The 25236-nt window shown below is 36.7% G+C and overlaps 1 protein-coding gene across 3 annotated transcripts in view; it reads right to left on the bottom strand.

Annotated features, from left to right (window-relative positions):
* CRPPA (CDP-L-ribitol pyrophosphorylase A) overlaps positions 1 to 25236 on the bottom strand; it is a 332461-nt gene that overhangs the window by 205488 nt on the left and 101737 nt on the right. For all 3 annotated transcript variants that reach the window (XM_001105001.5, XM_015133927.3, XM_077996995.1), the window contains exons 4-5: positions 11779 to 11883; positions 5080 to 5125 (exon numbers count right to left, since the gene is read on the bottom strand). In XM_001105001.5, the coding sequence (XP_001105001.2) occupies positions 5080 to 5125; positions 11779 to 11883 (151 nt within the window). The remainder of the gene's footprint in view (positions 1 to 5079; positions 5126 to 11778; positions 11884 to 25236) is intronic.

Genomic DNA, 25236 nt, shown 5'->3' with positions numbered 1-25236 from the left:
GGTATCACTTATCTGAATAGGATGTAGGTTTCTGAACCAATAAGATGCTATATTTCAGAGAAATCAATTTCCTTAAAATACCTAACAAATGGAAAACATTACATAATGACTGGAAAAAAGATTAACTAAAGCCAGTTAAAACCAAAAGGGATGAAATGGATTTCCAATTTTACCTAATTTTCCTCTTTTTCAATACACACCACCATATATGAAAAGAGGCACCATGAGGCAATTTTGTAGCACAAGCTTACTTGGGTTTGTACAAACATAACCAAGAAAGAATAAAATAAAACTTTAAAAGTACTCTTTAGCCACAGAATTAAATATATTAAGTAGCTGAAGAATGGAGGTAGAAAATAAATGCAATGTTTTATTTAGAAATTCCACAGGGGCTTTTCTTAGAAACTCTTAGAATATTGACCTTCATATGCCAGGATATGGTCAGCATACTAAATCAAGTGTGGGTTGGAACTGTTTGTATGGCTTATGTAAATCTATATAAAGTATGTTACCACTGGCATCTGTTACCACTTTAATCATTTGGGTTCATCTGAGCATGCAGAGCAGACTTGGGTGGGCTCAACCAGCTTGGGCGACAAAACTACAATACCTCTTTGTTAAGTGGATATTTACAAACTTCTCAGTCAGTACAGTGTCTTGTTGTACCAATTAATCATACTACTCCCTAGAAAATTGTTTTAAATTTCACTCACAGTAGAAGCCTGAATGAGTCAAACATTAAAGAACAACCAAATCCAACCCTCTACCTAAGAAAAGGATTATGAATCCTTTGTTTTATATAGTTTTAACAAATTTTTAATTATATTTTAATAGACTCTGAAAGACAAATGAAACTACTACTTTCTATACATGTTTTTTCAAACAGTTTACTGTAAATGGAAATCAATATAAACATATTGATGCTAACATAAATTAAGCTTTAAAATTATCCAAAAACATAAGATAAAATCAGATTTGGAGACTTTCTATCTACTACAATTTGGAGATTTTAGTCAAAACATGCCTTGAAGTTAGCAAACCTACACCAAATACCAATGAAAGAAGATTCATTTTTCTCCCAACATCAGAATTCCCATACTAAACCAAAGATGTTGACTTGAACATAAATTAAGATGGACCAAAACACACAAGCTACTTTGGTGACAAGTAAATTTTGGAGTACAAAATGTTCTTGCAAACCATGAGACATGATATTTATCCTAGAAATGTTTTCTAGCACCTGAAAACAAACTAAGTAAACAACGAAATAGTTACTTTAATAGAATACAATTTGTTGACCAGCAATAATTGTTATTTGAGAGAAAAAAACAGCTCAGGAATGACACTAAAAAAAAAAAAAAAAAAAAAAAAAAAAACATGAAGCACTCATCACAGAACAAAAATAGTTCCATCCTGGAAAGGAAATCTGTTGTCTAGATAATGAACATCAACTACCTGAATTAACAACAACAGAAAAAAAAAAAAAAAAAAAAAAAAAAAAAAACAATTAAACAGTACCTCAAATCATTTTAAAACAATTATTTTGATTTGGAATTTTATTATTTTTTCTGAGCATGTCTAGAAATCTGTCATTACAACATTATATGCTTTTCACACATCTTTGATGCCAGTAACACTTTCTAGAAGACTGTACTATGTGCTTAGGAAAACACTGGGATAGAAAATTTTCTGTCTTACTTATAGGATCATTCTTAATCACCAGCTGAAGGTAGAGTTTTCAACTCAGAGGAATCAGAGATAGGCAAGCTGAACTTTATAAGCCACTGATGTACTCACCCAAGAGAGAGCTCTTGAATCCAGCATGTGCTTTAGCAGGCAGCAGGAGTAGCTATGTGAATCAGAGGTACAAAATGGACATGTCCTAGAGTAGAGTCAAACTTAAGGACAATGGAGACCTGAGCTTAAATAATGGATCTTGCTCTTACTAACTGTGTGACCCAGAGGAAAGTAACCTAGGTCAGTTTTCCCACCTGCAAAATGAGAGCAATAGTATATATCTTACAGCATTATTGTAAAGAATCAGTGAGATAACATAAGTCACCTAGCATAAGTTCAATGTCCTCCAACTCTTGGTTTTAAATCTTGACAAAGAATGATCAAAAAAAAAATACTATACCATTTTACTATGTTTAAAAGGGAAAAAAATGATATAGTGATAGATATTCTGGTTCCCTATAAGCACGTGTCAGGAGCAGGCAGAGTGGTAAGGCAGGAAAGAAGGGCCATAAATTCCCTTAGATTCTAGGGAAAAACTGCAGCTGCATCTGTTAGCCTATTATGCAATTCAACTCAACTAAATGTTAGGGGATGCAACATAAAAATTAGACATTCTTTCCACCTTCACTGAATCACAATCTAAAACAGGTTCATACAGCGTTGCAGGCAATGCTGAAATCTAAAATTTTCTTAAAACCATAATAAACAATTGTTTTTATATAAATTTGTGGCAAAATCAGTCCTGAACTTGAACTGGCTTAGAAGCTTTATAGCCTTTATTACTGCTTTGAGCATAAACATTTATGCATCTTAAGTTTCACCTTGTGGTGGAATCCAAAATCCCACCTTTGGGTTTGTACTGGAACTCTACCACTGGCTTTCCTGGGCCTCCAGCTTACAGCTGGCAGATCGTGAGACTTAGCCTCCATCATCACATGAGCCAATCCCTCATAATAAATCTACGTATACATCTTATCTATAGCTCTATATCCTACTGGTTCTGCTTCTCTAAATAACCCTGATTAATACATTAGGAAAATGCCTACAGGTAAATATACAGCTCTCATAGTATGCTATATGCTATATTATATTTTGGAATTTTGGAGTTTTCTCTTTCCTATGCCCAGAGAGGCATTTCTACTATCAGAGATAGTCTTGAGTACAAGTCATAAATGGAAGGGGTAACCTCAGGTGAGCAAACAAGCATTTGCAGCTGGGAGAGCATCGTAAGACTTAAAGCTCTTATTGCAATATAGATATTATTTAGAAATAAATAACCTATAAAAGACTGAGGAGCAAGCTAGAGGAAGATGTCTGGAATTTAACGTACAAATTAATCAACCAGAGCTCCTGTTAAAATGTAGATTCTGATTGAATCAGGTGGGGGCTGAGATTCTAGTTCTCAGGTAATCACAATGCTACGGTCTAGGGCATTCACAGAGTAGAAAGGCCCCAGAGCAGTGATCCTAGAAGTGTACCAGAAGCATCAGAATCTCCTGGGAAGTTATTAGATACACAAACCCTAAAATATAAAGAAACTAAAATTTTGTTGACCTAAATGAGTTGTGTAAATACCTTCCCTAAGAATAAAAGTAGAACATGTTTTAAATACTTTAAATACTTTAAAAATGAAATACTTTAAATACTTTAAAAATGAAAGTAGCAGACCAGAACCTATTACATAAATAAAAGCCATTTCTGCAAACAATTTCCAAAGTCATAGCTCCTGCAATAACACTTGCAGTATAGGTTTTTGCATTTTAAGAAGCCTCTGATAATATGTAGGCCAATTATTACAATTATATTTCTCAGTTGAACTACTAATTGTTAACAAAAAAAAAAAAATCATTTCTATCTTTCCTATGTAGTACATGCAAAGCTCTGTGAAGAAACCAAACTGAGTTTTATATTTCCTTGTACTGAGGACATGAAAACCACATCATGGTTCAGCTGACTTTTCCAGAGTAATGTTTACGCACTGCTTGGTTGATATGTAAATATATGTCAACATTTTGATTTATAGCTATAAATGATCTGTTTACATACACACAAACAGATTCATAAGTTATAGTACATTAATAGTTTAAAACAAAATATCCTTGAAGGACAAAGAACTTCAGGGCAAATCACAAATACATTGTCATGATCAGAGAAAAGATTTTCATTTTCTGAATGTGAAGTCCTTAGATGGTTAAATAGGGTTTCCAAAAATTGTTTAATAAATTGATGCACTCAGAATGCAGATTCAGTACATTTTTTAATTTCAAAAAAGTTTAAATTTAGAAGTTCACCTCTCAATGAAAATCTGAGCATGTAGTTCTAGCCATAATCTGTTTTCAAAGAAATCAGTTACTAACACACTGTAAAGCATCACATGTATTTCAGGATTGGGGTGAACATCTCTGATTTTGCTAGGAGTCCGTATTTTAAAACAGTGGTTCTCTATTAAGTGGAAATTTTTCCCCCCCTAGGGAACATTTGGCAATATCAGGAAACATCTTTGACTGTCAAAACCAGGGGAAGGGGAGTGAGGGATGGGTACTTCTGGCAGCTTGTGAGCAGAGGCCAGGCATGCTGCTAAACCACTTGTAATGCACAGAATAGTCCACACAGCTTAGAATTTTCCAGGCTAAAATGCCAAGATAGTGCCAAGACTGAGAAAGCTGACTTAAATAACAGGCTACAAAAATACAGAAAGACTGTCCCTAGTGCATCTTAACTACATTCCTTGCACAGTGTTAAGCAAAATAACAAATACTTGTTGCTTATTAAATCAACTACCTCTATTTAGCTGGGATCTTTGAGTCAGAGATGAAAAAGAACTAAAAAAGAGTTACCACACCTAAGATATCTACAATTACAAAATTGCAGTCATTGTCAGAACCCAAAAGAAACTTTAAAAATCATCCTGTCCAGCCTAATTTCTCCATTTAGGAAAAATAATGTTTCTCACATAGAAGATGCTGTCTAATGTACTGATACGACATTGTTAACGGGAGAGGGCAGCCCTCTTCGTAGTTAAAATGAAGTGAGATCTTTACAAAATTATTAAAATCAGGTTTTGCTATTTTCCTTCCAATAGTATCAATGTCCCATACTTCCCTCAAGTTAATAAAGTATTTCCTTTATAAAAATTAAAATCAATGTGGTATCATAATAACTGCTATTTCACTAGCATGAAACAACATAAAATGTAATTATTTTCAAAAAACATATCAGAGACCTTAGTGGCCTACAGGCTTTTCTGCTTTCAAGATTGCTGGATTTAAACTGTCATGAGAAATTCCGAACTGGCTTACATTTTTGAAACACAGGAACTGACAGTCATAAGGCCAAACATACCCTTAATAATCGATTCAGCCGCATACAGATCTCGTTTGTAGGTCACCTAAAGGACAGATAAACTTCATTAGACTTAACAGAGCAGGAAGGAATGTGCAGGCAATAAAATAATGCCCCCAGGGAAATTCTTGATTTTTCAGAAGCTATAAACATGTAATACTGACATTTTCTCGATTAGAAAAGCATCAGCAAATTCACATAAAATATATTCTATTTCTACAAATGGCTGATTTGTTTTTAAATCTTTGAATAAATTAAGATATCATGTGGCAGTGGTTACTGAAATCTTAATGTAACTCGAGTATTATACTTAAAGAAAATGTGGCAGCATTTAAACAACAGTGTTAACATGACTGCATAAAAATTAGGCTTTATACTAGGAAAAAAAAAAAGGTAGGGCAGAAGTCTCCATATAACAAAAAAAGTCACCAAGTTGCATTATTAGCTGAAAAAATTCTGAAAGGTCAATTTATGTTAAGAGAGACTTTCTTCTGAATTACATATATCTGTATATACCTAGTAAGATTTTTATTTAAATGTCAATAAAATAAAAAGAGCCTATAGGGTACCACTATGTGCCCAAGAACAATGATGATCTTTCCTTAAAAATATGCAGCCTCCTCCTAATTGTAATCTGTTCCTTGTAATGTATGTGTCTGTCCTATGGCAGATACTTCACAGACCCCCATCCAGTGAGCTCAGGTACAGAACATGTAAGTGCACTGTGTTGCAGAATTCTATATCACAGAGCTGAAATACACAGTAAATAAAGACACAGTATTAACAAGCTTTTATAAGGTCCTAGAAACTGCACTCAAGTACCTAGGTATTTATGATGCAAGTGTTCTAAAAACCCATTTTGAGAAATTCCCACCATATTATTACCTCACCATGCCTAAACTCAGCTGAAATAGCACACAGAAGCAGAATCAAACAAAATAGAGAAAAACTGAGCTGAACTAGGTGAGTGCCAGGTGTTGGGTTGGAATTTCACCTGTACAGGTGAAAGGTACAGAACCTTTCCTCTTCTTCAGGTGGCCCCTGAGGCTCTAGTGAGCACAGTCTGAAAACCAGCAAATTAGAGGATTGAAGTTGTTTCTCATCACTAAAGGACTGATTTTTTTAAGTAATTTTTCATTATAGAGTATTGTGCAAGGTCAAAGGAAGACTACTGATTATGCTAACAGGATAAAAGGAACTTCAATACTCATTATCAGGCTGTTGGTTTTTTAAATTAAAATAAGGACAAACCATATTGTTGTAAAAGTTAGACGGAAAAAATGAATAACCCATCAATTGAGAATTACATTTTCCAGTCATACTGCTTTTGAAGTATGTTAGTTATGTAGAAAAAAATAAGGCTAAAAGTACATCAAAAGTCACTGGTTTGGGTTGGCATGTGTTGTTTAAAAGATACTATATAGCATTTCACATTTTAATAGATTGGTTGAATTGCTTGAACAACTTTTTATCTGTGTTACCAAGTGGGCTGCTACTTTATTTCTGGATGGTAAGGTATAGTTTTGGTCCAGGATTTACCTGCTAGGATAAAGGAATAGCAGAGGAATCTATTTTGGATAGAAGTGCAGTAGCCCACTTCACTAAACAAAGTTTCTGTACAAATCTAGTAGTTAGCTAATCTGGAGGATAAACACTCTAATCTCATAGACACGGTAAGGTAATAATATGGTGGGAATTTCTCATTCCTATCACGTCTACATGTTGTTCTTTCTGTGTTGAGACATAAAATAGTTTTAAAAAAAATCTTTCAGACACAGCCAGTTGGCCACTATCTTCAATAACTTAAGATGACACATAATGTTCTCCCATATCTCCCTTCACAATAAATAGGCAAAACCTACATTTCAAAGATAACAGAATGTTTATTAGGTATAGATTTTTCAGAACTTATTTCCTTACCAATCATATATGTGTAGAAAATATTCTTTTCTGGACACCTATATAAAATGCTAGAAAACTATATAAAAATATCTGAAGAGAAACAATTTCACCATATTGTGTTTTTGAAGTTACAAAAACCAAATAGAGACTATTTTGTTTCTTTTGTTTTTAAACAGATGCTGAAATACTTGGACCTAAAAAAAAAAAAAAAGTGTATTCCCCAACAAAATGAATCCTCAAAAGTCATTCATTCCAATAATATTGTGATTATACAAAAACTTCAGAAACTCCTAAAAAAACACATTCAGACAATGGAACACAGTGGTTAAATTTCTTCAGTAACTGGTTATCAACCTTGTATGGCTTAAAGACAGTTCTGACATTTAGAAACAAGACTTCTGTTCAACTAAGCCTGTACAGTGTAGTAAGAGACCAAGCTAATTAAAAGTATATGGGGTCAAAAATATGGTACAACTCTAAATTAAAGGGACTCAAGTTGTTACGCAGACTAGATGAAATCTCATCAAAATAAGAGTGTTTACTTGGGCCTGTCGAAGCAAGATTACTCCAGGGAAGCATGACAGCTGATCCCTACTCCCAGAACCAGTTCTGTACTCCTCAGTGCCCGTCACCCTGCGGGGGAGTGGGGTACTGTGGTCATTTCTACCCTGCATGGTATTTGAAAGAAAAGAATACTGATATTATCTCCAGACCCCAGAAGAGCTAGCACAGGAAGGTGACATCAAGCCAGAATGTTTACTTTTTACTTTTACCAAAACATATTTATAAAATACAAAATACAGACCAGCTTGGCCAACACAGTGAGACCCCGTCTCTACTAAAAACACAAAAATCAGCCATGCATGGTGGCATGCACCTATAGTCCTAGCTATTCAGGAGGCTGAGGCAGAAGAATCACTTGAACCCAGGAGGCAGAGGTTGCAGTGAGCCGAGATCTTGCCACTGCACTCCAGCCTGGGTGACAGAGCAAGACTCCATCTCAAAAACATAAATTAATTAAATAAAATAAAATACAAAATAATCCTCCTGGGACTTCTGGTGGCAACTGAAATTCTACTACTGAAATTCTAGTACTACATGCATTCCTCAGAAATTTCAAGTCACTCTCTAAACCAGTGCAAAGTGAACTCCCTGACTTTTGAGGGGAAAGGGAAGGTATATTGCTCTGTGTTTCAGAATCCTCCTTTGCCTTACGCTGTTCCATGGTAATAAAATGCCTCCACCATGTCCAAATGTGTATTTTACTGTCAGATTTTGAATCATGTTTCAAGTACATGGCCATGCCATCTGAGTCCAGCATCTTTGGAAATAGTGTAGAATTAGGACACTAATTTCAAAGCATAAACTCCACTGTTGTGTAAAACAAATACTCTCGTCATACAAAATAAGATTACAAAATTAAAGTAAAAGCTTAATGACAAATCTTACAGTGTTATCAAAAGGGGTTAAATAATTAGCTATGAAAATACCAAAAAGAGAAATCAAAGATGAGACAAGAGGCAGAAAGAGAAAATAGGGACTCTGAAAAAAACCTGCAATATTTGCATTCTAGTATCACCTCACTTAACAGGAAAAAAAAATGTGATACTAAAAAACAAACAAACCAAAAACCCTCATAACGTCTATCTGTAAGACATTTTCCCCAATCCAGAGCATGACAGGCCTTTTAGGGTCCAAGCTCCCTTTGAAGCACGGCATTATTCCAATCTCATTCATAAGAGTAAAGTTCTCTACTTCCGTTCCATGTCGAAAGTGATGCTATGATGCTGATTTCTAGGGGACCTCGCCCTTTCGGCATGTGTTTCCCAGGCCTGCTACAGTGAATTACTACAAATTGGCAGGCTTCAAACAACAGAAATTTGGCTGGGCGCGGTGGCTCATGCCTGTAACCCCAGCACTTCGGGAGGCCGAGATGGGTGGATCACAAGGTCAGGAGATCAAGACCATCCTGGCCAACATGGTGAAACCCCATCTCTACTAAAAATACAAAAATTAGCTAGGCATGGTGGTGCGCACCTGTAGTCCCAGCTACTTGGGAGGCTGAGGCAAGGGAATCACTTGAACCAAAGAGTCGGAGGTTGCAGTGAGCCAAGATTGTGCCACTGCACTCCAGCCTGGTTACAGAGCAAGACTCAGTCTAAAAACAAACAAACAAACAAACAAACAAAAAACAGAAATATTTATATTCTCTCACAGTCTGGAGATTAGACATCTCAAATCAAGATACAAGTAGGACCCCTGAAGGCTTTTGGGAAGAATCCTTTCCAGCCTCTTCCTAGCTTCCAGTGATGGCTGGCAACCCCTGGCTTGCAGATGCATCACTCCAATATCCACCTCCATCATCACATGGCCTTCTCCCTATATCTGTGTCTCTTCTATTCTTATACAGATATTAGTCATGTTGGCTTTAGGAGCTACACTACTCCAGCAGGACCTCATCTTAACTTGATTATATCTGCAAAGACACTATTTCAAAATAAGGTCACATTCACAGGTGCCACAGATTAGGACTTGAACATACCTTTTTAGGGGACAGTTGAACCCATAACAACATCCCTAAAAAGGGACTCACCAGTGGAACCAAGAGAAGCACTGTGTGGAAAGGCCAATCAGGTGAGCCTGCACTAATATTTGTTGCACATAAAAGGGGAGCAGAGCATCAAGACATACCTGAGGACTAACACTCTTGCTGGAGAGAACAGAGAAATATGAACACCTCACCAAAAAGAAAACACTGAAGATGGAATGTAACATTCAGAGAGCAATGTGCTGCTTCCTTTTCATCCATAGATCTCAATAGTGCTTTACAAACGTGATGAAGGCTCTGAACACGCACAGAGGTAAATAATCATAGCCCCAAAGATGTCAAAAGTGAGACGAGGGATTATTGACATGTCAGTAGCAATAAAACGCCTTAGAGTTTCCACATTTTTTCTTCGTCTTCAAATTGGGCCTGCCAGACAGCCAAAGGAGTTCCAAAGAAATGTGGGTCAGGATCTTTAATGAAGCATCTAATTGGTAATTGCCAAAAATCCTCATAATTAATATCACTGAGCCATATATAGAAAAGGATGAATAAAACATTTGCCTGCTGGGTTGATGACAACCCAGCAGGCAGGCATTTTAGGTTGTCCTTAAATGAAGAGTAATACTGCATGAATTTTCTCTACTGCATAAAATTTCTCTAGCAGGCAATAATTCAAACATGTCAATATTTTGGAGTCTTAGAATTCAACATTTTAAATATTTAAGATTATCCTGAGACAATCTTAGCATGCAGTAAGGCTGATCACGTTGTTGTGCAAAATAACTGATCAACTTATAGGGCTTTCTGATTTAAAAATCAGTAAGGAAATATGCTTATAGACTCAATTAGAATGAATCTTTACTAATCAGATTTTGATGGATGTTTCATAAAGATTTCCAAAGACTACAAGCAATATTTCAAAAGCAGCAGTATGTATTTCAAGATTATGAAATAATCTTATTTCCAAATGTACTTATTTCTTATTTCCAGACTCTTATTTCCAAATGTCCTGTTCAATTCAACTAATGAAACAAAGAATCACACTCTAAACCATCCCTGGCCTTGATAAGAAGCTGCAGTATGATAGTGCCATTATCTTGTTTGCAATAAGTACTCTATTCCCTCCAAAAGAGGTTAGGCCAGGCGTGGTGGCTCACACTTGTAATCACAGTACTTTGGGAGGCCGAAGTGGGCAGATAGCCTGAGGTCAGGAGTTCAAGACTAGGCTGGCCAACATGGTGAAACCCCATCTCTACTAAAAATACAAAAATTAGCCAGGTATGGTGGTAGGCACCTATAATCCCAGCTACTTGGGAGGCTGAGACAGGAGAATCGCTTGAAATCAGGAGGTGGAGGTTGCAATGAAGTGAGATAGCACCATTGCCCTCCAGTCTGGGCAAGAAGAGTGAAACTCCGTTAAAAAAAAAAAAAAAAAAAAAAAAAAAAAAAGGTAATTTAGCCATTAAAGGAGCTGGGCCCTGCCACAGGAAACAGTCTAATTCCTCACAGTGGGAAAGAGAGTGGATCCAGCCACTACCCCCACTAGGTCGGAACTGTTGCAGATATCCTTTTAACCCAGTTAAGTAGGAACAACCACCCAGGGCCTTAAAGGAAATGTTGATACTGCAGGCAAAGGTGTAGCTTTAATCCAACTGAGTGAAGAAAAAAAAAAAAAAGACTATTGATATGGTTTGCATCTGTGTCCCTGCCCAAATCTCATCTCTAACAATGCAGGTAAGACCTGATGGGGGTGATTGGATCATGGGGGCAGATTTCCACCTTGGAGCTGTTCTGCAAGTGAGTGAGGCCTCAAAGTGTCTTACTCCTCCTTTGCCTTCTGCCATGATGGGAAGCCTCCTGAGGCCTCCCCAGAAGCAGAAGCTGCTATGCTTCCTGTACTGCTTGCAGAACCATGAGCCAATTAAACCTCTTTCCTTTATAAATTACTCAATCTCAGGTATTTCTTTATATCAATGTGAGAACAGACTAATAAAACTATCTACAGAGAGGAAGAAAAAGAAAAAAGTGAATAAACCAATCACAGGTTAAAATGAGATGTGTCTGAGTAAATTATCTCCAAGTGAATTTTCTTGAAGCCAAGCAATAGAAGGGATACTACACACTGATGATTCAGTAAACCCGTGAGATTCCCTTAACTCCCACTCAATGCACTACTGGTTTTCAATGTACACCCACACAAACACATAAAAGCACAGAAAAGAACCCAAGCAAGGTATCATCCCTCTTACCTTCCAGAGGTCTGGTGATCCTTCTACAAGTTTGGCTTTAGTGCGACAGTATTTTAGGGCCAATTGCAAACACTCAGTTCCAAATTCCAAGTCATAGTCAGTACACTGGTGTAGAAACAACAACAACAACAACAAAAAATTAAGCTAAAACACTATTTTAAGTAAGACTAAGGCTTTTATTTCATAATCAATTGCAAACAAAGGAAGAGCCTAGAGGGCTCAAACTATTTAATCAGCTACTGATTGAGCTATAACATCCCCATTAGCTAAAAGCAAAACAGTGAATAGGAATACTGCAATCATCATATGAAGCAAAACAAATAGTGAATAGGAATAATGCAATCATATGAGTTTTGAGATTCCTCAGTAGTTCTAGGTGTAAAATAAATGTAATACTTGGTTTCCTGTGCTTATAAGTTACCTTTCCAAACATGTTTATAAAATGCCTGAAGGTATAGCTGAGGATTATCATAACTATTGATAAATATATATCTAATCTTATTTATCTTAATCTTAATCTCATATCTTGTATTTATATCAGGTCATTTGCAGGTCACAGTTCTCTTGTTTTAATAATTAAAATATAAATATCTTTTAATTATTTACATTTCGTTTATAAACATGGAACATTTAGTCTTTCATTGTGAGAAAAAGTGTAAACATATACATTTAGTAAAAATAAAGAAAACAATTTTTAGCATTTTAAGCAGAGCCATTAAAATAACCAAGTAATAATCCAATTCAGCTGAACAATACTCAGGGTACCTATCCTGTCTCCAAGTTCTATTTTAAGTACCAGATATATAAAGGTAAATGACACATGTATTATGCCCTCAAGGAACTCAGGTCTAGAAGGGGAGGCTGGCATCTAACAAGCAGTTTGTAACAGAACCTGATAGATGCAGCACTAGAAGAATGTCTAGAGGTAGATATTTTATCCATTCTCAGTGGATAAAATACTTAATTCTATGTGAGGGCATCAGGAAGGCCTATCAGAGGAAATGGCTTGATCTCCAACAGTATAATAAAATTGAACAAGGGGGATTATGTTTAAATCAAAAGGTGCCATGCAACGTTATGGAGGTTTGAGACATTTAGTAGACTAATTTTTTTTTTTTTTTTTTTTTTTTTTTTTTGAGACAGAGTCTTGCTCTGTCGCACAGAATGGATCCACCATGCCCAGCCAAGACTTATTTTAGAAAGCATATCCATGTAAGGATTGCAGGAAGGCAACAAATATGAATATGGCATCAAGCACCCCTTGCCAAAGCTGTTTTATTACACTGAAGGTTACAAAATTCCAACTGTAGTGATTTGTAAAATTAGTGAACAAAATATAACCAGATATGCATAGAGTGTTAATTTGACCACAAGAGTCCCAGTTTATACCTTCTATTTTTATATACTACATAAAACAACATATATGTAGGTATTCTTAAAAGACTACTATGAACAGCAGTTACATTCAAATAAGTTGTGATGAGTGTTGGTAAACCTTTGTTTTGTACTTCCAACATCTGTACCACATGTAGTTGTTTGTGATTGAAATGTATGTACAATAAACGAAGTCCTCTTTAACATATGGTTAAATCTTAAAAATAACCTTGACATGGCCGGGCGCGGTGGCTCAAGCCTGTAATCCCAGCACTTTGGGAGGCCGAGACAGGCGGATCACGAGGTCAGGAGATCGAGACCATCCTGGCTAACCCGGTGAAACCCCGTCTCTACTTAAAAAAATACAAAAAAAACTAGCCGGGTGTGGTGGCGGGCGCCTGTAGTCCCAGCTACTCGGGAGGCTGAGGCAGGAGAATGGCGTAAACCCGGGAGGCGGAGCTTGCAGTGAGCTGAGATCCGGCCACTGCACTCCAGCCTGGGCGACAGCGAGACTCCATCTCAAAAAAAAAAAAAAAAAAAAAAAAAACCTTGACTCTTTCTGAGTCACTCCAGAGGGGCAAAATATCAAACACATCCCTGGATTGCCTCAAAAGTACTCACACGTGCCATATTGAGAGGAATCCATAGAAACAGGTACTTCCTATCTCAGGTAGTGGTATGAAACATACTTGATGCTGTGTTCCCACCCACAGTGCCACCAGGCACTGTCCTAGCCAAGAGTGTAAAAGCCTGCAAATTGCATGAAGCCTTTAGGATTCCAGTCACCAGTGTCAAAGGGAAACATGGACAATTATAGGTTAAGTACATTTGAAATATATACAGAAAATGGAGGCTGGACAATCTTAAACTAGTCTGAATTTGTTATTAAATAGGCTAATATTACAAATGAGATTTTCATATTTTTTGCAAGAAAACCTTTCTTAGCAGTCAGTTCAAAAAATGTATGCTTGGCCGGGCACGATGGCTCACGCCTGTAATCCCAGCACTTTGGGAGACCGAGGCAGGTGGATCACCTAAAGTCAGGAGTTCGAGACCAGGCTGGCCAACATGGTGAAACCCCGTCTCTACAAAAATTAGCCGGGTGTGGCGGCAGATGCAGGCAATTCAAGTTACTCGGGAGGCTGAGGCAGAATAATTGCCTGAATAGAGGAGGCAGAGGTTGCACTGAGCAGAGATCGCACCATTGCACTCCTGGGTGACAAGAGCAAAATTCCATCTCAAAAAAAAGAAAAAAGTATACTTAGTAAAAAATTAAAGTCTAAACATTTTAATCAAGAATATTGATGACTTTTTTTTTGAGACAGGGTCTCACTCTGTCACCCAGGCTAGAGTGGAGTGGTATGAACACAGCTCACTGCAGCCTTTATCTCCTGGCCTCAAGCAATCCTCCTACTTCAGCCTCCCAAGAAGCTGAGTACACAAGTTCATGTTACCATGCCTGGCTAATAATTTTTTATTTTTTCTAGATAGAAGATCTTATTATGTTACACAGGTTGGTCTCAAATTCCTGGGTTCAAACACTCCTCCTGCCTAGGCCTCCCAAAGTGCTGGGATTACAGGAGTGAGCCACTGCACCCAGCCTGGGTTTCTACTTTTGTCTAGGATACAGAAAATTGCAAAAAGTAGTGCTCATATCTGAACAAAAGAAAATGCAAATAAACTATAAAAGTATAATCTTTTCTTCAACCCTTCAGAGCTGAAGTCACAGGACAACCTAGGAGCCTTAAACCTAAGAAAGACATGTCTCCCCACCCTGAAGGGAGAGAAGATGCGATTACCAGCGCACGTAAGTCAGAGCACAAGAGGAAGAGACATTGGGTGCCATGCAGTCAGGTAAGAAGAAGAAAGCTAAAAACTTCAAAAATTGGTAAAGAGCAAACGGAAGCTACTGAAAGAATATAAAACCTCTGGGACCCACAGTCACAAAAGGAGTTCACAAACACATGCAGGCTCCTCTCTTGTGATCTCCTATTGGGTGCCCATAACTAATATTATTTGAAGGAGACTGTCATCAGATGTATATTCTAATCTCAAGTCAATTGCTAAATAAAATTTCAGTTTAAAAAAATCATTAGTGTTGGTAAAATGAAATCATAAAACACAGTAAATTCATCCAAAGGCCAACAGAAAAGTGAGAAAAAGAACAGGTGGAACAAATACGAAGCAACTAGCAAGATTATTTTAGACAAGAAAGTTAATGAATGAGAGAGGGTATTGCACAAAATGTTTTGATATTTGTGATTCACTATGGGGAGGATTATAGTTATAATGTTATCATTGATCACATGAGAAACACACACGCAAACATACAGACACTGAAAACCACCTGCCTCCCCAAACTTGCCCCCCCCAAAATAGTGTCTAACAGCCTTCTGCCAAGGCAAAAGCCCTAAGGACACTTATCAGAGATTCCCCAAAAAGCAAGTCCAATCAAGTTATGTTACAGAGAAATGCACAGCCAACACACCCCAAGTAGAAAACTCACCAAGTCTAACCAGTCCCCAGTTAAACATGAGCAGAAAACCCGTATTAAACTGTCATCCAAGGAAAGACTGTAACATGAAAGACCAAAATGGCAAAAATAAAGCACCCGAGAATTTCAAAACTGCAATTTTTAAGAAACTATTAATAGATCTAGGAAGATAAAGAATTTGAAATCAAGTGACAGAGTAACATTTAAAAAGGTGGAAAAGGAAAGAGTCGTATGACTCATCGACAAAGTCAAATATCTAAATAAAAATATTAAAATTTCAGGAAAAACAGAAAAAGACAAAAACAACTAAATAATTCAAGGTATTCCAAAGATTAAAAACATTGAATTTCCAGATTAAGAGAAATTAGAGTGTGGAAGCTAACGGGTGAGGTGAAAGTATGCCAAACCCACTTAACGAAAAATTATCTTACAAACAAGCTGTAATCTAGATGTGTTGGGACTTCATAGAAACAATAAAACTTAGAACAAAGAGGCAAATTATTCACAATTCTTGGGGTAATGATTTTAAACACAGAATTCTACTCCCAGGAGAGTTATCAAGTTTGAGGGCAGAATATGAACTTTTCCTCACATTCAAAGTATCAAAGGAATTTTATTACCCATGCATCGTTTTCTTTCCTACACTTTTTAAGACTTTAAATATTAGATTCATAGCAAAATGGAGCAAAAGGTAAAGATTTCCATATACCCTCAAGCCCCCACATACACACGACCTCTCCCACTATTGAAACCTTGTAAACACAGTGGTATGTGTATCAGCATCAATAAAAACTACATTGACACTCATTATCATTCAAAGCCCATAATTTACATTATGACCCATGCATGGTATTATAAATTCTATGAGTTTTCACAAGTGTACAATGATATACATCCATCACTGTAGTTATCATAGAGGAGTTTCACTATAGTGAAATTTCTCTGTGTACCATCTATACATAACTCCTGCCCCCAACCCCATGCAACCACTCATCCTTTTAATGCCTCCATAGTTTGTCTTTTCCAGAAATACATAGTTGCAATCGTAGAATATTTAGCTGTTTTACATTGGATTCTTTCACACCAAAATATGCATTTAAATTCCCTTTTGGTGATTTTATAGCTAATTTCTTTTTAGGAGTGAATAATATTTCATCATCTTGATGTACCATACTTTGTTTATCCCCTCACCTAAGCTATTTATGTTGGTTCCAGTTTTGGCAATTATGACTAAAGTTGCTATAAACATTCACGTGCAGGGTTTTAATGTGGACATAACTCATTTGGGTCTTATGGTAAAGAGTATGTTTTGTAAGATGCTGCCAAACTGTCTTTTAAAGTGACTGTCACTTCACATTTGCATTTTAAGTTTTACATTTAGGTCTGATCCATTTTGAATTAATGGTTGCGGCAGGTTGAAAGTGTGTCCCTAGATTTATTTTTGGCATGTGGTTGTCTAGTTGTTCCAACAACATTTGGTTGAAAAGGCAGCAAATCTTTGTTATATTGTATTGCCTTTGTTTTTCTGCCAAAGATTTATGTGATTCTATTTATGTGATTTATGTGATTTATGTGATTCTATTTCTAGTGTCTTTATTTCATTCCATTGAATCATTTATCTATTCTTTAAGCCAACACCACACAGCCACAGTTTCTGCAGCTTTATAGTAACTCTTAAAGTCAGGTAGTGTAAGTCCTCCAACTTTATTCTTTGCTTTCAATATTGTGTTAGCTATGTTAGGTCTTGTTCCTCTTCAGATAAACTTTAGAATAAGTTTGTCAATACTCCAAAATAACTTGCTGACATTTTGATTGGGATTGCATCAAATTTGTAGATCACAATGGGGAGAATTTATATCTTGATAACTTTGAGTCTTCCTATTCACAAACATAGGACACATCTCCATTTAAGTAGTTCTTTGAAGTCTTTCAGAGTTTTGCAGTTTTCCTCAAAAAGGTTTTGAACATTTTGTTAGATTTATGCCCAAGTATCATTTTGGGGGTTGCTAATGTAAAGAGTAATCTATGTCTATTTTCAAACTACACATGTTCATGTTGGTACAAACAAAAGCAATGGGCTTTTATTAGCCTCATAGCCTGCAACTTTTGGGCTTCTATTAGCCTCATAGCCTGCAACTTTTCTATTACTGTCCACTAATTCCATAACTTCTGTCAATGCTTTCAGATTTCCCACACAGACAATCATGTCATCTGTGAAAAATGATTTCTTCCTTCCCAATCACAATACTTAGTTCATTTCCTTCTTTTATTAAATAGAAATTCCAGGACAGTGTTGAAAAAGAGCACTGAGAAGGCACATCCTTGCCTTGTTCTTGATATTACCAGGAAAGCTCTTGATTTTCTCACCATTAATAATGTTAGCTGCAGGTGTTCTGTGGGTATTTTTTTTAAATCAAGAAAGATCTCTATTTCTCATTTTCGGAAATGTATCATAAACGAGTGTTGTATTATGTCGAATGCTTTTTCTGTATCCATTAATATGATCATGTGATTTTTCTCTTTCTTGATGTGAAGAAATACATTAGATTTTGAATTTTGAACCAGTCTTGTGTGTATCCAAGATGAATCCCAGTCAGTTGTGGGGTTTTGCTTTTGTACATTGTTGAATTCAGCTTGGTGATATTTTGATGAGGACCATGACATCTCTACATTGATGAGAGAGATTGACCATAGTTTCCTTGTAACATCTTTTTTGTATGGTTTATTGAATTAAGGTAATTCTGGTATCACAGAATGAGTTAAGGAAGTATTCCCTTTGCTTCTATCTTCTGGAGAAACTGTAGAGAGTTGGTATAATTTCTTTCTTAAAAGTTTGGTAGAAATTACCAGTGAACCCACCTAAGTCTAGTACTTTATATATTAGGTTGTTAATTATTGACTCTATTTATTTAACAGATGCTGCCTTAAGATTTCCTAATTCTTCCTATATGATTTTGGGCTACTGTGTCCTTCAATGAACTGGTCCATTTCACCTAAGTTACTAAGTTTTTAGGCACAGAGTTGTTCATTATATTCCTTTATTATTCTTTTAAAGTTCATGGGATCTGTAGTAATGTCCATACTTTCATTTCTGATGTTAATTTGTGTATTCTTTCTTAGCTTGGCTGATCTATTTTATCTTGTCAAAGAACCAGATTTTGGTCTGGTAGATTTTTCTCTACTGACTTCCTATTATCAATTTCATCTATTTCTGCTCCAATTTTTATTTGCTTTCTTCTGCTTAATCTGCTCTTCTTCATTCTAGTTTCCTAAAATAGAAGCCTACATGATTGATTTTAGGTCTTTCTTTTTTAACATATGCATTCAATGCTATCATTTTTCCTTTAAGCACTGTCCTTGCTGCATTCCAAAATTTTGGTGCATTCCATTTTATTTAGTTTGAAATATTGTTCTGAGATTTCTTTTTCACATGTGTTATTTAAGAGTGTGTTGTTTAGTCTCCGAGTATTTTTGGATTTTCCAGGTACCTTTGTTATTGATTTCTAGTTTAATTTCACTGAAGTCTGAGAATAGGGCTTGTGTTATTCCTGTTCTTTTAACTTTGTTAAGGTGTGTTTTATGGCCCAAAAAGTGGTCTATCTTGTTGAATGTTCCACATGAGCATGAGAATAATGTGTAATCTGCTGTTTGTGAATGAAGTAACTAGACATCAATATTACTCAGTTGATTGATAGTGTCATTGGGGTCAAGTATGTCTTTAACCAAGATTCTACCTGTGGATCTGTCCATTACCTTTCTCTTCTTGCAATTCTATTAGTTTTTGCCTCACATATAAGGATGGTCTGTTGTTAGATGAGTACACATTAAGCATTGTTTTATGTCGTTGGAAGAGTGACCCTTCTATCATTATGTAATGCCCCTTTAGTAAATGTCCTAGATTTTGCAATATACTTTTACAACTAATCTGTGACCACTTTCCAATAATGGTGTGCCACTTGGTGAATGGGGCAAGTGTCTTACAAAATAATCCTAATTACTTCCTCCCATCCCTTATGTCATTGTCATTCATTTCACTATGTAAGCACACAATCGGATACATTGTTGCTATTATTGTTTTGAACAAACTTACCTGTTAGACACAGGAAAATAAATTTTACCTTCACTGCCTCCTCAACTGAAGTTTTTCCTTTATGTATATCCATGTTTCTGACCTACATAAATTTCTGAAGATTTTGAACATTTTTTACAAGGCAGGTCTACTGGCCAAAAAAATTCCATTTTTGTTTGTCTGTGAAAGTCCATTCCTTCTTTACTTTTGAAAAAATAATTTTGCAGGGAACAGAATTCTAGGGTGGTAGGTTTCCTCATGCAAACATTTTAAAAATATTTTATTTTCTTCTTGCCTGCATGGCTACTGAAGAGAAGTCAGATGTAATTCTATGGGTAAGGTGTTTATCTTTTCAGTATATTTTTCTTATTTTTTGCTTTTGTGTAGTTTGACTATAATATGCCTAAGTGTAGTTTACTTGGAATTTATACAGTTTGGTATTCCTGAAGGTTTCTGGATCTTTGGTTTGGTTTCTAACATTGATTTGGAGAAATTTCCAGTCATTGTTACTTCAAATATTGCTTCCATTCCTTCCTTCTTCTGGTGTGCTCATTATATGTGTGTTATGTGTTTTATAGTTGCCCATGATTCTTGGATATTCTGTAATTTTTTTCCATCTTTTTCTATTTGCTTTTCAGTTTTGCAAATTTCTGTGAAGATATACACTCAAGTTTAGATAGTCTTTCCTCATTCGTGTCTAGTCTACTGATAAGGCATCAAAGGCATTCTTCATTTTTATGATAGTGTTTCTGATCTCCAGCATTTCTTTTTGGTTCTTTCCATTTCCATCTCTCTGCTTACACTGCCTACATCTGTTCTTGTTGCTATCTACTTTAATCATTAGAGTCCTTAGCGTATTAATCATAGTTGTTTTAAATTCCCAGTTTGGTAATTTCAATGTTGCCATATCTGGGTCTGGTTCTTATGCTCACTATTTGTTACACTTCATAAATTTTCCTTGATAGCTGGACATGATTACTGGGTAAAAGAAACTAAGGTAAATCGGACCTGTGCTTTCACTTTCTCAGTTCTCCCCCTCTCCCCAGAGGATGACTAGAGTGGGATGGAGTTGAGTGGGAAGGCTGGGGTTAGGTAGAGGTAATAGTTTAGGCCCTTATAAAACAATTTTTGAGGGTGGGTCTCCTCGTTAATAACAGAATGCTCTAGCATTTTTCACAATGGTTGTTTCCCTTCCTCCATAGGAAGCACAATAAGATTCTTCTCCAGTACCCATTTTAAGAACCTGGTCAAGCTCCTGGAAGTAAAACTCATAAGACTGTGGGGGCTCCCCTTTGACTGGGTCCTCCTGAAGCTAACTCACACTTGTCTATACTGAGTCTCTAGCAATTCTTCAATTGTAATTTAGGTTTTCCTACCTTGTCACTATTCCCCAAGGAGATTACTGCTCTGGTAAATTGTGATTCTCTGTAGTCACCTGTCTGTCTCTCCAGTTTCGGGGACAGCAATTTGCCCTGTGACCTCACCCCTCTGAAAGATATGAAAAGTTTATTTTTTGGTTGTTCAATATTTTACTTGTAAGATGGAATAACAACTCCTAAGTTCCCTACATACCAGGCAAGAAACCAGAAGTCCCCCATGCACTCTTTTTCAGGAAACTATAGTAGGATATAGTCCTCTATAAAACTGGGAGAGAAAAAAATGAGAAAATGACATGGGATACAGATATCCTATATAGAAGAGCAACAAAGGGAATTGCTAGGACAGTGGTGAAGAAAAACCTCAAGATGATTGCTGTGCAGGCGGCAGAATGAGAAACCAGGTAGAAAAAGTTAAGAATGAACAAAAGCTCTCAGAAGAAATGGGTTATCTCTGGGAGACAGAAGAGGATAGGGTTGGCATGAAGACTTTATTTTTGTACCCTTTGTCATGTATATACTATTCTTTTATTAGTTCTTGCCCAAAAGTTATTGTCATGTTATGTAATGTTTAAGTTATATGTCCTGTGTAGTAAAACATGTTATATTCCTGAAAAACATGCTTATAAATAAGAGTTGTTGTTTTGTTTCTGAACATATATATTTAATATTTCCAACAAATCAGTCTCATGTTCTGGTGATATTTAAGTTACAGATCATTTAAAATTTACACAACTGGCCAGATGTGGTGTTTCATGTCTGTAATCCCAGCACTTTGAGAGGCTAAGGTGGGATCAGCACTTGAGGCCAGGAGTTCAAGACTAGCCTGGGAAACAAAGTGACTCTCTACAAAAAAGGTAAAATATTAGTCATGTGTTGGGGTGTGTGCCTATAGTCCAAGCTACTCAGAAGGCTGAGCCAGGTGAACTGCTTGAGCCCAGGAGTCCGAGGCTGCAGCGAACCACAATCACACCTCTGCACTCCAACCTGGGCAATGCAGAGTGAGACACCATCTCTAATAGAAAAATATTAAGTTATTTAAAAATCTAAACACCCATTGTAAAAATAATACCTATGTATTATTGCTATATTATAAAATTTTAGATCTGGCTACCATCATGATAAACACAGGGTATTCGTTTTCTCACAAGCCAATCAGCTTAGTTTTTTCTAATAGTAATTTAAACGAATGTACAAACTGTACATTACAACTCATAACATGTCCTTAAATAGGATTTGCTTAATAAAAGTGTACATGCGTTCTCATGAATATGAGGCACCATTACCAATTGATTAAGAGCATAGACACATAAGTCAAATAAGACTTGGGTTCCAACCATGGTGTTGCCATGTAACAAGTTGTCAGACTGGACAAGCTATTCAATCTGTCTCTCAGCTTCTTCCACATTGGGGAATGGAAGATAAAAGTTATTATAAAAAACAAACCTAACAGCACATCTGATGTACCTGGCATAGTATCTAGTTTATGACAAATTCTTCATAAAATCTAAATAATTACTGGTTATAGATGTAAATGGTTAACCCTAAAAATTGAGGTTTAAAAGTTCCCAGATGCTAATCAACAACATCTAATGGTTGTGTAGAGGCGTTCTACTTTCTCTGCAGGGAGATTGAGGGTTGCTCTGACAATACGCACCATCTTCTCCTTCTGCTTTTTCTTATACCTAATGTCCATTTAGGAAAAGGGCAGATTCATTCATGTTGTTAAAAATAGTGGGATTTCCTTCTTTTGAGGCTAAGTACCATTCCAGTGGGTGCACATGTGATCACACTCTATCTATTCATCAATGGACACGGTTTTTTTCCATATCTCGACTACTGTGAACAATGCATCAGTGACGTTTCAATGAATATGGGAGTGAGGCGCTTATTTCATTTCCTTGGGACATATCCATAAGTGAAATTGCTAGATTATATGCTAGTTCTATTTTCAATTGTTTGAGGAACCTCCTCATTGCTTGCTTTAATGGCTATACTAATTTATATCCCCATCAACAGAGACTCAAAGTCCTCTTTTGTCCACATCCTCACCAACACTTGTTCTTTCTCTAGTCTTTTTGATAATAATCATTCTAACACTGTGATTTCACCCTTATCTTCACTTGACCAACTGGTTTCTGTAATCAACCTGGAAAATTGGCTTTACTTCTCTCATGGCTCCTCTGGAATTTTCATTGTCAACACAGTCTCTAACTGGAAGCTCCATCCATCATCTCTCTTCCTTACTCCTAACTGAGGCCTTTTACCTCACTGAGGTGTCCAACCCCATGAAACCTTCAATTGCTCTTGGTTAGAAAACCTATTTTCTTAGACTACTCTTATCAACAAGGAGACTATGGTTAATGGCATGAATAATTTTATTAGTAGCACCCCAACTTCCTTGTCCATCCGTTAGATCTTCTTTACAAACCCTAACCACAATATCATGTAATCTGTTTTATTATCTTAACCTTTGGCTTATGCTTTTATCAGTCACACAGGCACATGGTTTAAGACCCAAATATCTCTACAAGGTCAGTTATGAAAAAAAGTCCACCCCACTCCCTTCACTCCCTTTTGTCCTCCCTGTAGGCAATCATTGTTCATTTAACTATTCTAATATGTTTCTCCATATGTAACAGTCAATTTTTGCTGAGTAACAAATATGCACAAAAAAAAACTCAGTGGCATGCAGCAATAAACTTTCACTTCTCACTCACATAGTTGTGATATGGCTGAGGTAACTGTTCCAAGCTGCAGGGCTGTGACAGCTCTGCTCCTTGTGTTTACTCTGCAGCTCAGACCAGAGGGGCAGCAACCAACCACAGTATGCCTTCCTTAAGGCAATAAAAGTAGCAAAACAGGGCAAGTCCAACAGCACAATCACAATTTTGGCCCTCCACCTATATCAATCACATCTGGTAAAAATCTCATTTCGAAAGCAAGTCAGGCAACCAAATCAAGGAGAAGGAAAACAAACTTAATTCACCAGGAGGCCATTGCAAGGACACAAAAGTAGAATACTATTGCTGAAGACTGAACAATTGAGACTATAATTTACCTTTCATTCCATATGTCTAAATTACATTCTTATGATGATGTCTCTCGACTTTTCTGTCTTGGCTATGATCTACAGAAGAATTTTGTCCTTCTTCCAAACTTCACCTCAATATACACTAACACTTCCCATTCCCCCTCCTTTAAATATCATAATTTTGGTTAAATCAGTATTGAGTGTTTAAATCAGTGGCTATGTAAACACTACTCATAGCTGAGTCACATATTATTAAAATTCATTTCCTATACAACTCTGTTTACCAGGAATTATAGCTTATCTTTTGTTTTATGTGGTTTTATGTATGCCTATGACTCATTCAATGCCAAACACTTAGCTATTCATTGAAATCTACTCTCAAGATGCTCAGACACAAGGCACTGCACCAATTTTATATTCCTGAAAAGGTCACCCTAACGTCCTCTGATCTTATCCAACAGACTTCTTGTCTTCTCTGCCAGTCATTCAGCCATCATCCTAAGAACTCCCTACATCGTCGTCTTGGAAAGAGTCTTCATCTCTCTCCCATCATGGATCCCCCAGCTTCTGTATCCCGTGCAAACTGCTTCCTTGATTGACTCATTTTGGAACTCTCATTTTGGAGGGTTGGAACAAATCCTCCAATACCTTTCTGTAGAGTGATTGGGTTAAGGTGTTTATGGGTACCTCTGAGGTTAGTATTTTTAGGTCTCTCTTCCTGCACTGGACAGACTGCCCAAAGAAAATTCTTCCAGTCTCCAGCCTGGAAAAAAAAAGCCAAGCCACCAAGATAACAGCTGGCTGAGTGGGAGAAGCAGCCATGGACTTTCCTATTTGGCAGTCAGTAAGCATATGGTTGTTAGTCACTGTTTCTGGCAACACACTCAGTCCTTCTACAGCATCCTATGTTCTCCCAGTATAGACAGAGCACTTCATCACCACCTGTCTCTGCTAGGGTGGAAAGGAGATTTAGAGATCAGACTGCTTAAACAGCTTTCAGCCAACCCTCCTTATTTTGTCCCCCTCATTCCATTCTAGAGGTACCTGGTGCTGCTAGGTCCTGGACTTTGAGAATTCTACAGCAGACAGTTTTAATTCCTAGCTTCCCCCA

This window comes from Macaca mulatta, chromosome 3 (genome assembly GCF_049350105.2).
Source record: "Macaca mulatta isolate MMU2019108-1 chromosome 3, T2T-MMU8v2.0, whole genome shotgun sequence".
Classification (NCBI taxonomy): domain Eukaryota; kingdom Metazoa; phylum Chordata; class Mammalia; order Primates; family Cercopithecidae; genus Macaca; species Macaca mulatta.
Note: the sequence above shows the minus strand (reverse complement) of the source record. Positions and strands in the feature narration are given on the sequence as shown.